Raw genomic sequence first — 15658 nt, 5'->3', positions numbered from 1 at the left:
AAAAGTTGGCTTGGCCGGTCTCCTCGCCGGGACGGTCCTTTTGTGTTAAAAAGGGAGGGCGTGCCCTCACTCGACCGCATGACTCGCAGTAATACCTCCGGAGCACATTCCACTGCCATCAATGTGAATTACACAATCACTCTACGTTGCTTTGAAGTCTGTCTGAACTTAAGTCACACACAATGGATCTTTTTGTCCTGGCCACTATTAAAAGGAGAACGTGTTTTTTTTTTTTTATTACATTATTAGTTCTGTATGCTGGAATCCTTATCCAGTACCAATCTGTTCTGCCTGAAAGAATTCAGTCACCATTAGGAGGTTTTGCATGTAGCGTTTCTAAAAGCGAGCAGTTGAACAAATAAACAGGCGCTAGTACCAGTGAGGACAGGGCACTATGAATGGCGTGGTGGAGCACACGCGTTTCAGAATTCTTCTGATAAACATTTAAAGATGCATGTTTGTAACCACGAGAAAATTACGAGACACACATTTCTACAGTGTAATCTAACCGTGACCGTGTGAGGAAGAGTGACTAGTTTGTCCAGACTTCATATACCACAATGCAATCCGGTCTAGTGGGCGCTACCACCCCCCCGGCGCCGGTGATTGGTCAATTATGAATAAAGCTAACACGTCGCGGTCAAAATACTGCAAATTGACCGAGGCGGAGTGATTGAGCCATGCCTTTTTCAAATGTTGGCGCCCCATCAAAAATACCACAAACTAACCGCTGCTGGCAGATGCTTATTATTAAGGCTTGCATTCATTTCTTTTCAAATTAAAATACAAAAGACAAGCTCGAGCGAGCCATTTAATATCTGCATGTGGTTTGCATCGTGACATTCCCGCACATGACTTTTTAACTGGCCGTGCAGTCTGATGCAACACAAAACATAATAGAATAATAACAATTGCAAAATGGAATCAAAGTCAAATTATTGTTGTCTACTTAAACGTTGTTGGACTGTGCTGGAGTTTTAATGCCAAACTGGATATGCATTAAGAAGCGAATATTAATGTTCTAATTCTAATCGTGTTGGTTTAGACAGAAGATTTAAAATGCATTACAAAAAAAAAATGTTAATGGTTCGATTAGGCATTATTTCTGCAACATAAATACAATATGTTATTACTGTTACTAACTAGACAGTATTGGTAATAAACAGTATGAATATAATACTTGGTAAAGTATTATTATTATTATTATTATTATTATTATTATTATTATTATTATTATTATATGTTTGTTTTTGACTTTTAGGTGTAGCATTACCCGAGCCAGTCTGTCTGTGGTTTAACAGGGGGACTTTATTTGAATTCAGGCATCCTTTGCAGAAACAAACGGCTGTGGTTTTAAATGCGTGCCAACAGCAGCTGTGCAGAAAATAAAGTTTGCAGACAAAATTCACGGTGTCCACAGAGACAGGAAGCGAGGCATAGAGTCTGCTGTTCTATCACCGTTAACACCGCGGGCAAGCAACGCTGCTTCTTTCATAATTCTCTATAGGGTGCGAACCACTAGGGCGTTTATAATATTCAACCAAATACATTGTTCTTTGAAAAAAAAAAACACACAAGCTGTATTTATGTAATTTGATTACATTACATTTAGACTTTAGAGGTTAAAAATATATATTTTCTTACTCATAGACGTCGCATTCTACAAACAGTACACCTTTATCATTCAGTTCATCGAACATGAAAGCGTTTTTAGACTGTGATTTATATAATAAAAATGTAATTATTCCAAATGCATTCTTCTATACATTAACGTGTGACGGTATTTACGGCCGCTAGGTGGCGCCTTCAGTTTTTTCGCACACCTCTTTCGTCGCCAGATGACGTGTTGATTTCCCGGCATTCTGTCGTTGTCAGGTCCTTCCTGTGTGTCCGCCATTAGAGAGAGCAGGTAAGACCACAGTGTCCTGAGAAAGATGGTCATGAAATCGGACCAAAATCCTGAACATCTTTCCCTTTCAGCTCAAGTAAATGACACGGGTTGAAAGTACGAACCCCGGGTTTCTATGAGAGAGTTATATTGTTCAGATACGACGCTGGATAAAGAAAATAGATAGACATTAACAGGAGGTGGAAACTATCGCGGGTTGCAAAGAAAACAAACACATTTCGTGAAATAATTTAGTTAGCAGCGCAATGAATAGCTTATTGCATGCTGCACACTCGGAGTCAACTAGATACGCTATTGTTTTAGGGTTAAATACTGGTTTGAACCGCAGACGTGTTAAAATGTTTCAGTGTTGCGTGTTACATGTCGCATGTGTTTGTGTTAAATATGTCTATACCGGTGTGTTATGTGAGGTGAGAGAGCCCTCGTGTTTCTACTTCATGGCTGGACGTGCATGCATTCATTTAAATCCTCTAACGTCTCCTGTCCCACAATGTTTAGGTCGTTTCTATTCAGACATCCCGCAAGATGATTTCGAATCGCTTCCTTAGACTGGAGTGTTTCTGTTAAAATCTTATCCATAGCCAGTAATCTTTTTGCAGCTCATGCAAAACTCACTTGACTGGTCCAGCGTCATTAATCAGCATAGATGCTTTTTAACATGCGCGAAACTAAAATTGTATTTTGCCTTTAGTTCCAAAGGATTGCACGTTGAAGACTATTTGGGGACGTGAGCTTGTTTTTAATAGAGCAGAAGTTCAGACAAATACAAAAAAACCAAAACGTCAATGTGGTGTCAGATGTGTGTCCAGTTAGTCGTATAGCTTGCCAGATCAGCGCTGTGTTTGAAAAACCTTCATTATCATGTGCAGAAGTTGCCTTGCAAAGCTAGTGTTATATATTCAATGCTGTACTGCCACAGCCAGATGTGTTGGTATTGCAGTGAGGTGGAATAGGGAGCCCCCAATTGAATATCCATGCTGTTCTCTAGATCCACTTGTATCTGAAATGTTTGGTACCCACATGCTTACAACATGAGACAGCAGTGTGGAGTAGTGGTTAGGGCTCTGGACTCTTGACCGGAGTGTCGTGGGTTCAATCCCAGGTGGGGGACACTGCTGCTGTACCCTTGAGCAAGGTACTTTTACCTAGATTGCTCCAGTAAAAACCCAACTGTATAAATGGGTAATTGTATGTAGAAAATAATGTGATATCTTGTAACAATTGTAAGTCGCCCTGGATAAGGGCGTCTGCTAAGAAATAAATAATAATAACATGAGTGATGGTGCAGGTTGCCCTGCTTTGTATGCTGAAGTGTTTCTGCGTCTTGTTTTGTTTCAGACATGGCGATCAGGTATCCTATGGCCGTTGGCCTTAACAAAGGCCACCCTACCACCAAGAATGTGATGAAGCCCAGACAGAGCCGTAGAAGAGGGGTGAGAGCTGAGCACACTGCTGTGAAGCTGGATGAGGCTTCGAGTCCTCTCCTCTCTCATTGAAATAGGACAGAAGTTTAAATACGTGGCAGGGCATTCGTTTGCCGTTCTGAATGGGCAGATTCTGAATACCAGTATTGGAATGCCAAGCAGTTCAGAGTACGCTTGCGCAACTGGAATTGCTATTCAGGAATGTTCCCTTAAGTCATGATTTTTTTTAATTACATGTTTTTTTGAAATTTTAAAGCAGTTTGTGTCCACTCTTCATGAAGTTAAAGCAGTTGTCCTGCCAAAACTTTGAAAACAAAACATAGACGCATTATAAAATACACATAGATAGGAAACTTAACCTGGTACAATATAAGATGAACAAAACCCAGCTTACAAATAAGTAAACTATTTTCCAATATTGCTTGGTGTAGAGGGCTGGGGCTCTGGTTTGATGGTTGAATGTAGGAAAAGGGGGGATACAAGATCACCAACTCGTTTTGCATTTTGGCTCACAACTTGCTCTAGGATTGTGATGCTGCACGCTCCAGTGTGTTTGTATTTTCCTAGCCTGGATATCTGGGAGTGCAGTTTGTTTGGTGTGTTAATGACTGTCCTGTTCTATCTGCAGCGCCTGACCAAGCACACCAAGTTCGTTCGGGACATGATCCGCGAGGTGTGTGGCTTCGCCCCCTACGAGAGACGCGCCATGGAGCTGCTGAAGGTCTCCAAGGATAAGCGAGCCCTCAAGTTCATCAAGAAAAGGGTATGTATATCCTCTTGTATTAAAAAAAAAAAAACCCTTTGTGTAGAACATGCCTTCCTCTCGAAGTGCACTGGCCTGCTGTATCTAGTTTCTTTCAGGGTATTTAATTTACAAAAGCTTTGTTCACTGTAGCTCAATCTATGCAATACTGATTTCCGAGAAGCGCTGCGTTACACAGTGTTAAGAAAACATCAAAGAACTGCTTTGAAACAGTCACCCATTTATTGCAACTCTTTCTGGGCTGCAGTGTTCTCGTGCCTTAATTTAAACTGGTCCTGACCCGGTCTCTTAACCTCTTTTTAGGTCGGAACTCACATCCGTGCCAAGAGAAAGAGGGAGGAGCTCAGCAACGTCCTGGCTGCCATGAGAAAGGCTGCCGCCAAGAAGGATTAGCCTCTGTAACGTTGATATCAGAAATAAAAATATTTGTAAAAACCATACGTTGTAGGCTGCCTCTTAATTTTATTGAAATCATTTTATGCTACATTAGGGTGAGTTTGGTAATAGCCGTCTGTCCTGGAGGATATTAGAAGATGCATTTGAGCCAGAAAAGGTTTGTCTTTGAAAATCTACATTGTCCGCTTTCGCAGACACCAATAGCATCGGTCTTGGCCTAGTTAATGTTACCTCAGGTAAGGTAGCAGTCCCAAGACGAGTGCTTATCTGGGTCTGTGAAACCAGCCTTGTATGTTACTGTACATATTCAATGCTGTTTACTCTTGAAGCGTCAAATAAATAAGGAACACGTCTGCTAAATAGAAGTTCTTTATCATGTAACCTGATTTTTGTGTAAAGTGGTTGCAGATTGAACTGGCGGTAACCCCAGTTTGATATTGGATCAAGTTTAGCTTGAGCTTGTGTGGTATGCAAGGTTATTCAGGTGGAGGAGTGCAGTACTGCATTCATGTATTGTGATCTGTATTTTGATATAAATGACTTGATTTATTTATACTTCAGATTTATATCTTATATGTTCTACCACAAGTAAAGCTAGGGAGATCACATTGGGTTTACAAATGTTCCTGGGGATGCGATACTCAAATCTGTATCAAGCTTTGTAACCTGTGTTAAAGAAACACATTCACCTTGTGGCTGGATATGGTCTGAAGATCAATCAAGTCTTAAAAGAAAAGCCAACACATTCATATGTTAAATATTTTAATAGATGGATAATAAGCATTATTAAAAGGAAACAATGTGAGACAACGGTTTTGTACAAAAGTGAATAACTTTAAACACAGAAGTGAATCATAAGGTCGGGGCTGCTTAGCAGCAATAGTCAACGACCCTTGTATTCTCCAGCAACTCCGTCCTTTTCCTCAGAATCCGGAGATCTGTTATCTTCTCCAGTCAGCTGCTGCTTTTTTTTTTTATTTCCCAGTTGCAGCCGTTAGCTTTGGGGCATCGCTCCAGTTCATTTAGTGTTTGTTTTTCCATTTACTTAGAATGCGGGTCTAGAAGTGACCTGAGGCAGTCTGCTTGTCATTTCAACCCTGGGGAGTATAAGGGGGACCCTTTTGGTGGGAGCGCATGATAACACAGAACAAGTGCCATTTATTTTGTAAGATCCATTTACTGCAGGGTCTCCAACCCTGGTCCTGGAGAGCCCCAATCCTGCAGGTTTTACAGATGTCATCAATGGCTAAACATCTGGACTAATTAAACCAATAATTGGCGCTCAGTTGAAACAAAAAGCCAGAAGACCCTGTAGCTCTCCAGGATGAGGGTTGGAGACCCCTGACCTAGACCACAGGCACTTCCTTGACTAATTTGGATTTGTGATCGCGGTCTATATGGAAAACCATTACTAACTGAACGCCAATGATCCCCCAACGCAAAACCGCTCAACCTGTCACTGGTCACTGTTTGGGGAAGACGATGTTGAAGGTCTCACTGTAGTGCTCCACGAAGTGTACCTCCAGGCCCTCCGTGATGAAGGCAGGCAGGTCCGAGAAATCCTTCTGGTTCTCTGCTGGCAGGAGGATGCAGGTCACTCCTGCTCGCCTGGCCTGCGGAGACAGAAAAAGGAAAAGAGAAATTTGAACGGAAGGGCAGACGGGTACTAAGACCATCGCTTTCATTCAGTAATCCAGCAGTAAGAGCAAGTTAAACTTAGTCGTAAGACTTGTATCCTGCGTTTTAATAGAAGCGTAATGACTCCCAGCTTCCAAAGATCTGAACAGTTGGACGCCTTAATTCATTGTTATATATACAAATTGAACCGACCACCATGTCTGTATTCTATGAGAATTATGAATTTTTGATCTCTGTCCAGTCCAGCTGTCTTGAATTTTGGCATGTGTGCATCCAGGAGTTGGCTGTTGGTTTGGTAAGCGGCTCACTCACCGCGATGGTTTTCTCCTTGATGCCCCCGACAGGGAGGATCTTCCCTGTCAAGGACACCTCTCCTGTCATGGCCACGTTTTGCCGGGCCGGCGTGTTCATAGCCAGGGAGAGCAGAGCGGTGACGATGGTGCAGCCTGCGCTGGGGCCGTCCTTCGGGGTAGCGCCCTGGAGAAACGAGAACAGCAGCAGACACTTTAAGAGCAGGACAGCTTACGAACCTTCTCTGTACAACACCTTTCATTATCCCTTGAAAGACGCAGTGACGAATCAGAAAAAAAATCACGAAACACAGCATCCGCTACCCACAGTGACAACCAGGCTCTATACTGCCGTACCTGACCAGAAGCACTATGCATTCTACCATAAATATGATTTTGGGAAGTCTGCCTTATGATCTGCATGCTGTGGTGCAAATCATTCCAGTCTAGGGGTCTCGTAATGGACCCCCCAAGCCCTCCGATCCCCCACGCATCGCTCCCCTTGCCTCTGGCACGTGCAGGTGTATGTGGGAGGACACCAGGACGTCGTTGTCGGGCTGCTCCTGCATGAGGAACGCCCTGGCGAAGGTGAAGGCGATCTTGGCGCTCTCTTTCATCACGTCCCCCAGCTGGCCCGTCAGCTCCAGGGAGCCCTCTTTCGCCCCTTCCGGGTCCTTCCTGTTCCTTGGCCTGCGCAGCGAGGTCTCGATGAACAGCGTTGAGCCGCCTGTTCAAAACAAAGAGGGAGGGGAGGGGTATCAGCTGTACTGCTCTGCTGCCTCTTAACAGTCAGATCCTCACAATAAGGTAAAGCCAGTCCTGCCCGACTGTCCTGTGCCTCATATAAAGTGATCTCCTATTACTGGTGATCTTTTACTGCATGTCCTCCCGTCTCAAAGCATGTAAACCTGCCCTGAGTGAACAGTTACAGCATCTAAATCAGGAGGCCCACTCGCTAATCCTGCTGTAAAGATCAAGGAATACTTCTCACTTCCAGTTCAGGCATGTGCTTCATTGAATCTACTGCACGTCCGGTCTCACAGTACTTCATCTACATTGTACCGATTCAATCTGTAGCGAAAGGCACTGCAGGATCGGAGTTGCCTACCCCAGCTATAAAATCAGGGACGGAAATAAGACTCCTATTGCATAGCATTTTCACCTTCCCAGCTTTTACTAGGAGCTTGATTAGCCACAGCATATTGATAACAAGCTCAGGTGTGTCTTCTCATAGTAAAACCAGGAATGGATCAAACTGCTATACAATGGGAGTCTTATTTCCATCCCTTTTAAACAGTACGGCAGTGATCACGAGCCCCAGTGGTGAAGCCCTAACACAGAAGCACGCTGCTCTCTTACCCATGGCAGTCCAGGCTAAGCCCATGACCACCCCCGGGGGAGTGATGTCATACATCCTGTCCACAGTGAAGATGGGCTTCCCCACGAAGTCCGCCAGGTTGTCGGCCGTCACCTGCACAGAGGAGGCTTCCCCTTTCACAATGCGGTAGGCAGACTTCCGGAACACCTGCGATCAACGAGACATCGTATCTCTGTCAGCAACCCGAACGAGAAACTCAATACTGGGGGAACTAGGAAGCCCTCCTTTATGAATTACATATGAGCGGTCATTGAGCCCAGGTCAGGGCTGCTGCCTCACCTTCTCCACTTGTTTCTGCAGGTTCCTGACCCCGCTCTCCCGGCAGTACTGCTTGATCAGGACAGCGAGAGCCTCCGGGGTGATGCTCGTCTTCTCCTCGTCCAGGCCGCACAGCGTCCTCAACTGAGGGACCAGGTACCGCTGGACAGACACACAAAAGCACAGGGGCGGAGCTCAGAGGACATCATTGAAATGCACAGAGCTTCAGAGCGGTCAAACCACACCATTGAAATGCACAGAGCTTCAGAACGCTCAAACCACACCATTGAAATGCACAGAGCTTCAGAACGCTCAAACCACACCATTGAAATGCACAGAGCTTCAGAATGCTCAAACCACACCATTGAAATGCACAGAGCTTCAGAACGCTCAAACCGCACAATTGAAATGCACAGAGCTTCAGAGCGCTCAAACCACATCATTGAAATGCACAGAGCTTCAGAACATTCAACCACACCATTGAAATGCAAAGAGCTTCAGAACATTCAACCACACCATTGAAATGCACAGAGCTTCAGAACATTCAACCACACCATTGAAATGCACAGAGCTTCAGAACATTCAACCACACCATTGAAATGCAAAGAGCTTCAGAACATTCAACCACACCATTGAAATGCACAGAGCTTCAGAACATTCAACCACACCATTGAAATGCACAGAGCTTCAGAGCGCTCAAACCGCACAATTGAAATGCACAGAGCTTCAGAACGCTCAAACCACACCATTGAAATGCACAGAGCTTCAGAACCTAAAAGAAAGGGCGTTTCCACTGCGGAAGTCTGAATACTTCGGGTTCATTTACAGAGGTTTGTGCGCTACAGTTTCTAATCATTGAAAGCGTGTCTCGCAGGACAGTTACCTCTGCGATGGCCAGTTTCTCCTGAGCCACGTATCCCGAAACGTTGATCATCTCCATCCGGTCCCTCAGGGGCTCGGGAATGGTGTCAGTCACATTGGCAGTGCAGATAAACAGCACCTGAGAACCAACGGTTCTTATTATTAAAAAGGAAATGATAGAGGGAAAGCTTTGGCTAAATCTTTTTAATCATGGAAAATTACAAAGCGGTATGTAATTCAATATGTTGACAGTATTTCAGCAGGTTTAATTCGACTTTATGAAGCAAAATTAGTTAATTCTATAGGGTGATGCACAACTTTTGGCCAGCGTACAGATTGTGTTGGAACATGTTTGAAATCCGCCACTTGGACGGACACACTGACCTTGGATAAATCCACAGGCACATCCAGGTAATGATCCAGGAAGTTGGAGTTCTGTTCGGGATCCAGCAGCTCCAGAAGGGCCGAGGAGGGGTCGCCTTGGTAACCCCGGCCCATTTTATCAACCTGCCGATGGAAACAGGGTGAAGGAAAGGAACGCTTTCAAGTCTCTGTTAAAGAGCCCCTTTAATAAACACAGCGTCTCTCCTCTGGCTGAATACAGTACCTCGTCGATCAGGACTAAGGGGTTCTCAGTCTTGGTCTTCTTGAGGCACTGAATTATTTTCCCTGGCATGGCTCCCACATAGGTTCGCCTGTAATTACAAAAACGCATTTATCAGCCACATTGGGGGATATATTGCAGGAGTGGGGACAGGAAAGGCTGGTTTCACACAGCATACAATCTAGTGTAAGGTAGACCAAGATTAAGTGGTCTGTGAAACCAGCCAGACGTGTTGTGTTAATCTGCAATGCGAGAACAGAACTTGGATATGTCGGGATCGCTGCAACACAAACCCCAGGCCCACACGCAAGTCTTTAATGGTGTATAATTAGACAGGCACGTAGCCACGCCCTACCGGTGTCCTTTAATCTCGGCCACGTCCGTCATGCCGCCCACGCTGAAGCGGAAATACTCCCGGTTCAGGGCCCTGGCGATGGACCTGGCGATGCTGGTTTTGCCGACTCCAGGAGGGCCGTAGAAACACAAGATCTTCCCCTGGGTGGACCCCCGCAGCTGGCTCACCGCTATGAATTCCTGAGGAGCAGGGAGACGAACATTCAGAGTAACAGGACAGCGTTGGGAGGGTTCACTGTCAGCGGACCCCCTTAAAAAGGGTTGAAGACTTGTCCTAAATTATCACCACAAAAAAAAAAAAAAAAACGGCTGCTCGAGTTCAGAAATAGTTTTTGTATAAACTGGAAACCAGATGCTGCTTTAAATCAGAAACAATTCTTTCCCTTTAAAAAGTATCTGTGCATGAATGTGCAAAGACATCGCAGATTTGGATTTCTCACTTAAGGTCTATTATTACATATCGATGGTCGCCTACCAGGATGCGTTTTTTGACTTCCTCCATCCCATAATGATCCTCCTCCAGGACTTCGTGCGCCCGCGTCAGCTCCAGGTTCTCCTCGCTGTACTTCCCCCAGGGCATCGAGGTCAGCCAGTCCAAGTAGTTCCGGGTCACGCTGTGAAAGGAGGACGTGTCAATTGAAAGCCTCTTCAAACCACTACGTTTTTTTTTTTATCAATGTCTTGATCTTAAAATTCTAGGTGATGCTAAACTTTTGACCATAGCTGGTTTATATTTGCATGGATCTGAAGGAACCAGGCCTGGCAATGGGGCCGCGCTGACGGGTGCGCAGCGCTGGCTGGCAGGGGGCTCACCTGAACTCGGAGGAGTGGTTGTCCAGCAGGCTCAGCTTGTTGAGCTCCTCTTCGATCACCTCCATGATGTGCCGGGGCACCACGCGCTCCTTCAGCCTCTCGCGGAACTTCTCCTCGATGGCGTCCTTGTCCTCCTTCTCCAGACCCAGCTCCTTCTTGATGATCTTCAGCTGCTCCTGCAGGAGGTACTTCCTGTGCGTCAGCTTGATCTTCTCCTCCACCTGAGGGCACCGCAAGCACTCGGAGGGTCAGCTCATTTTACACGATTAAAATGTTTTATTAAAGCAGAAAATAAATAGCGTGTGCCCCCCCCCCCCCCCCCCAGAGTTATCATGCAGCTAAATGTTCCTCAATATCGAAATGCTTACCAGCAAATGCTAAATTGTATTTAGTTTTGTTATGTCCGCCTTTTAAAGAGACAGTGAATTATCAGGACAAATAAAAACAGAAACGGATGTAAAAATAATCCGATCTTTGATGCAGCGTGTTCAAATCATGTACTTTTTTTTGATGGAAAGCATAACTGGATGTGAAACGAAAAGAACAAGTCAAAATTGATTTATGACCAATCGATGAGTTCATAAAAAATATCCAAACAACCCCGATTACGTTGAAAAAGATACTGCAGGAACACGTACATTTCAATCCCTACTGCCTGCTCAGTAACACTGTGAACGGAGTGTGTACCAGTGGTTAAAGAAGGCTGTGTGGTCCAGTGGTTAAAGAAAAGGGCTTGTAACCAGAAGGTCTCCGGTTCAAATCCCACCTCAGCCACTGACTCATTGTGTGACCCTGAGCAAGTCACTTAACCTCCTTGTGCTCCGTCTTTCGGGTGAGACGTAATTGTAAGTGACTCTGCAGCTGATGCATAGTTCACACACCCGAGTCTCTGTAAGTCGCCTTGGATAAAGGCGTCTGCTAAATAAACAAATAATAATACCTACCTCCCTGCCCAGGCGCTGCTGAAGCTTGCTCAGCTCAAACTCCTTCTTCAGCAGAGACAAAGCCTTGTACAGCCTCTTAGGAATCTGGAGGGGGTGGAGAGAAAAGTGAGGATCACGTACACCAAGTGGACCAGCAACTGGAGTGAGAGTTTTATAGCGCTAGTTTGAATTATAAGCTCATGATTTCGACAGATGTATTATATCAAGCTTTGGTAAGAGAATATATATGGACTGATCTATCCACCCCCTGAAGGAGTCACATACCATCGCCTCCCAGTAGAGAAAGTGTAGTTTAATACATGTTAGTTTGTGCTTTGGAATCAAATACATGTAATCTGGTTCAGTTTCAATTGTCTATACTTTACTGATAATGATAATTGTAAGAGACTGAACCACAACCCTACAGGAGAAACGGAATCGAGTCAAGAGCAGACTTCATCAATCTGGCTCCCCCCCCCCAGCCTCTACTCACATTGGTTTCTTCCAGCACATCCTGTAACTCGTGGGACTCTGCTCCTGTCAAGGCGGCCCCCATGTCGCTCAGATAGATGGGGTTGTCCACAACTCTGTGGCCAGCCTGCATCATCTGAAGCACTGATTCTCTGAGGACAGAAAACACAGGTTTAGATCTCTCCAGGCCAGCACTGTGCAGGACTTCAAGGGTACAGAGCTTGGAAATGACAGCTGAAATGCAATTCAGAAAGGAGGGATTCCTAGTTCAGTTACTCCCATGTTGAGTAGTAAAAGCACAATTACCTGTAGAGCGGATTTAAAGCAATGATGTCACGGATAGTCTTGACTATTTCTGCAGTCAGCGCCTTTTGGATGGGGAAATAAAAAAATACACACATTAATATTGCTCTTTTTTTTTTATTTTACAGTCATGAAAGGCCCTCCATTAAAGTTGCTGTTCTGTTACCTTGACCTCTTCGGTGACCTGGAAGTCCTCATGTACCACGTTCTCCACCTCCACCATCAGCACCTCCGAAGCGTTGGGGGGGACAGCGAGGGGCTCGATGAGCAGCTCCACCTGCTGGACACGCTCCTCCATGCCCTCCCCAGCCAGGGCTTCCTTCTTGGGGCGTTTGGGCTTCCTGCGCGCCTTCTGCTTGCCCTCCTCTGCTTCCTGCTCCGGCTCCTCAGACTCCACCTCCAGCTGCTTATTGATCTGAATCCTGGAGAGAGAGAGGGAGCTCGCATCAGCTTTCCGTGATCATTTCCGTTGTCATGAAGCCCCGTCTGCAACCTTTTATTTATTACTCGCTTACCTTCATCCAAAACTTACACACACACCCTAGGCAGAAGACATACTGTGTATAACCAAAATCTGCCGTACCTGCGATGTCCCATCACGATCATGCGCAGCTTGTCCCCCAGGTCCTGCATTTCGTGGATCTGCACGAACGTTCCTGTGCGATAAACGTCCTCCAGGCTTTCCACCACGTCCGATTCGTTACTGACCCAGGCAGAAAGAAAACAAGCAAGCGAGTCATTCTGGAGCCCTCGTTCTGAACATGTGGTGCTCAGGGTAACCCCGTGCGCTCCCAAACCGTGTGCAGCACAACAACACGACATGTGATGATCTATGTGGAGCCTGTGCCCTTACCTGTCATCTTTCCTCAGGAACACTCCAGCGTAGGGCTGAGCGAGGCGCACCTTCCTTCTCAGAAGCTCCATCAGCTGCTTGTTCTTCACCTGACATCAGAAGAGTAAGAAAAAACAAAATCAGAACAGAACATCAGCTGATTTTACAGCGCAGGTTCCGTTGCCTTGTACTGCAGGGAAAGCAGCTTCACCCATTCCAGGTTTTAACACCAGCTTCATTAGCCACAGTGTGTATAGGTAACAAGCGCAGGTGTGTCTCAAACTCTGAGTAACACCAGGACTGAAACAAAGCAACCAGCCTCAGATCAAACTGCCAGACCACACCGCTGCCAGCCAGGCCTGGAAAATCAACACATTTTGAATTAGGAACAAACGAGTTGAACTGAATGCTCAGTGCAGTGAGACGACCCTTTTAAAACGAGCAGGATTTGTCTGGTTTTCCTCCAAAGCCTGCTGGGAGCCCACAGTCTGTGTGTGTGTGTGTGTGTGTGTGTGTGTGTGTGTGTGTGTGTGTGTGTGTGTGTGTGTGTGTGTGTGTGTGTGTGTGTGTGCAATTGTTCAGACAAGGGGTTTAGAGATCTAATCCCATTCAGCTGATGTAGGCGCTGTAGGATTTGGTATTAAGACCAGCTTGTACTCCCTGTGAAATGGTTCATATCTCGCACAGTATCGTTTTCAACGCTGACAGTTCAGGCAATGTCCTCGTTTCCTTCCACCAGCCTTGAATGATGAAATCCACAGTAACACCAACAGTGCTGTTCAATGCAATGGGACTGACAGGCGAGGCTAACCTATCAGATAAGCATCAGCAGCTTCAACCAGATCCCACTGGCATGACGTCTGTACCATGCAGTACAGTACAATTATATTTGAACCAATCACAAGTGCTCTTCCTCAGTATGGCTTTTTTCTCTTCTAAACCGTACTCAGTTATCACTGGCAATGCACATTTTGCTTAATCTTCCTACATGACTTTGCAAAAACTGCGAGTGCGTTGTCAAAACTACTGCAATAAATAAATTTATCTTCTACATTAACATTTTAAGGAGGTATTTTTTTAAACATATGTCCCCTTATAAAAGCTTCCCATAGTAAAAGCACAGCAACGTGTAATAAAGCACAGAGAAAGCACGGTAAAGCATAGGAACGCATTGTAAAACTGAAAGGTATGGTAAAGCACTAAATCATGGCAAATGCAAAGTATAAATCTGAGAAAACGCATTCAAGTGTAAAAATACCCTGTAAGCTTCCAGGGTCGGAAGCGTGACGCATGACGGTTAAAGGTTATCGCTCACCCAGCACAGCCATGTCAAGTACAGACCTAGATCACGCGTCAGCTTTCAAACCCGATTGAAGTAAAGACGCAACTACCAGCTTTTTTTGTTTAAAGACATTTTGAGATACATTTTGTTGAATTTAAATGTACTGTTTCAAGATTAACATTATTACACAAGAGCAGAATGCGCCGAGCTTGTTCAAAATGCAACAGAACGCAATCTTTAGTTGGGTCCAGTATTGTTCAATGTAACATGTTTGTATAAAACGTATGAATGGTTTGCATGAGTAACTTATATAAAAAAAAGTAATGAACTAACTTGCCTCAATTATTTTGATGAACCTCGGGAAAACGGGATTCCTGGTGACAGCGATGAGCGGTACGTTCGGGAACACCTCCGGCACCAACATAGTGGTGAGGGCTGTCATTGACTGAGCCGCCCCTTCGCCTCCGTCTCCCCCCTCCTCCCCTCCGCTCGATCCGCCGCTCTCCGCACCATCGTCCCCGGAGAAAGCACCGCCTCCGCTGTTTCTGTTCCCAAAATCCCGCAGGCACCTCCTCTGATTGCAGTGAACGAGATCCGCAGGAGAAACCATGAAATCCCCTTTACACACGCTGGCTACTCGCCCCCATTGGCGCAGATGCGACGTGCGCCCCACAGCTGTCATTGCAATACCCGAGGTGCTATTGCATAAGGATGCGGCACAGAGGGTCCCGCTTACAGAATACACGCGTTTCGAGACCGCCGCCTTGGCGCTGTTCAGCTCTCCCGCTGGCAGCGGCGTGGCGGCCCAATGCTTGTTTTTCAGCAGGTGGGCTCCGTTTCGGCAGCTGCTCCCGCAGGAGCGCCACATTCTCATGCAAGCTGCCATGTTGACTCTCTTCTCGCTTGCTGGAATCTTCCGGTAGTGTTTGAGTGCGTCACTGCGCAGGCCCCGCCCCCGCGCGTTCTGGCCCCGCCTTTTAAAGAGGAGGCGTTTTAAACGTTTTATTAAATTGAGACGGAATAGTCGCGCCACGCAGTCACACAATCACGAGAAACAGTCTCGCCAAATAAACTGCAACACATATTTACAGTTATTATGATTAATGTCAACTCTGATGGGTGTTACAAGATAAGACATGGACCTGGGAAGATTAGTTGA

At 45.6% G+C, this 15658-nt stretch overlaps 2 protein-coding genes across 3 annotated transcripts; one reads left to right on the top strand and one right to left on the bottom strand.

Moving 5' to 3' along the window:
• The first annotated feature begins 1784 nt into the window (after window positions 1–1784).
• Window positions 1785–4534, top strand: LOC131721855 (large ribosomal subunit protein eL36). 2 transcript variants are annotated; one of them, XM_059014943.1, is made up of 4 exons: window positions 1785–1909; window positions 3248–3342; window positions 3962–4096; window positions 4400–4534. In XM_059014943.1, the coding sequence occupies exons 2-4, from the start codon at window positions 3250–3252 to the stop codon at window positions 4487–4489; spliced, it is 318 nt and encodes a 105-aa protein (XP_058870926.1). In that variant the 5' UTR covers window positions 1785–1909; window positions 3248–3249; the 3' UTR covers window positions 4490–4534. The 2 variants fall into 2 exon arrangements, with proteins under 2 accessions (XP_058870926.1, XP_058870927.1); XM_059014944.1 differs by lacking the exon at window positions 1785–1909 and adding an exon at window positions 1962–1985.
• A 703-nt stretch (window positions 4535–5237) lies between these two features.
• LOC131721854 (lon protease homolog, mitochondrial-like) lies at window positions 5238–15418 on the bottom strand. The gene is made up of 18 exons (XM_059014942.1): window positions 14837–15418; window positions 13239–13327; window positions 12969–13088; window positions 12552–12807; window positions 12389–12450; window positions 12105–12234; window positions 11633–11716; window positions 10689–10909; window positions 10351–10489; window positions 9877–10055; window positions 9525–9612; window positions 9302–9424; window positions 8940–9056; window positions 8078–8218; window positions 7780–7945; window positions 6927–7147; window positions 6443–6607; window positions 5238–6105 (listed from the first exon to the last, which is right to left on the bottom strand). Exons 1-18 carry the CDS (start codon window positions 15383–15385, stop codon window positions 5956–5958), a joined length of 3000 nt encoding a protein of 999 aa, XP_058870925.1. The 5' UTR covers window positions 15386–15418; the 3' UTR covers window positions 5238–5955.
• Between the last annotated feature and the right edge of the window lie 240 nt (window positions 15419–15658).

This window comes from Acipenser ruthenus, chromosome 49 (assembly GCF_902713425.1).
Source record: "Acipenser ruthenus chromosome 49, fAciRut3.2 maternal haplotype, whole genome shotgun sequence".
NCBI lineage: Eukaryota > Metazoa > Chordata > Actinopteri > Acipenseriformes > Acipenseridae > Acipenser > Acipenser ruthenus.
Note: the sequence above shows the minus strand (reverse complement) of the source record. Positions and strands in the feature narration are given on the sequence as shown.

Excerpts from the sequence above, each read along its gene's own strand:
- LOC131721855 (XM_059014943.1), top strand. The coding sequence starts at position 3,250 with ATGGCGATCAGGTATCCTATGGCCGTTGGCCTTAACAAAGGCCACCCT. Across the intron at positions 3,343-3,961 it reads GACAGAGCCGTAGAAGAGGG|CGCCTGACCAAGCACACCAA; the intron begins GTGAGAGCTGAG and ends TTCTATCTGCAG. Across the intron at positions 4,097-4,399 it reads TCAAGTTCATCAAGAAAAGG|GTCGGAACTCACATCCGTGC; the intron begins GTATGTATATCC and ends ACCTCTTTTTAG.
- LOC131721854 (XM_059014942.1), bottom strand. The coding sequence starts at position 15,385 with ATGGCAGCTTGCATGAGAATGTGGCGCTCCTGCGGGAGCAGCTGCCGA. Across the intron at positions 12,808-12,968 it reads ATCGTGATGGGACATCGCAG|GATTCAGATCAATAAGCAGC; the intron begins GTACGGCAGATT and ends CTCTCTCTCCAG. Across the intron at positions 7,946-8,077 it reads TGCAGAAACAAGTGGAGAAG|GTGTTCCGGAAGTCTGCCTA; the intron begins GTGAGGCAGCAG and ends CGTTGATCGCAG.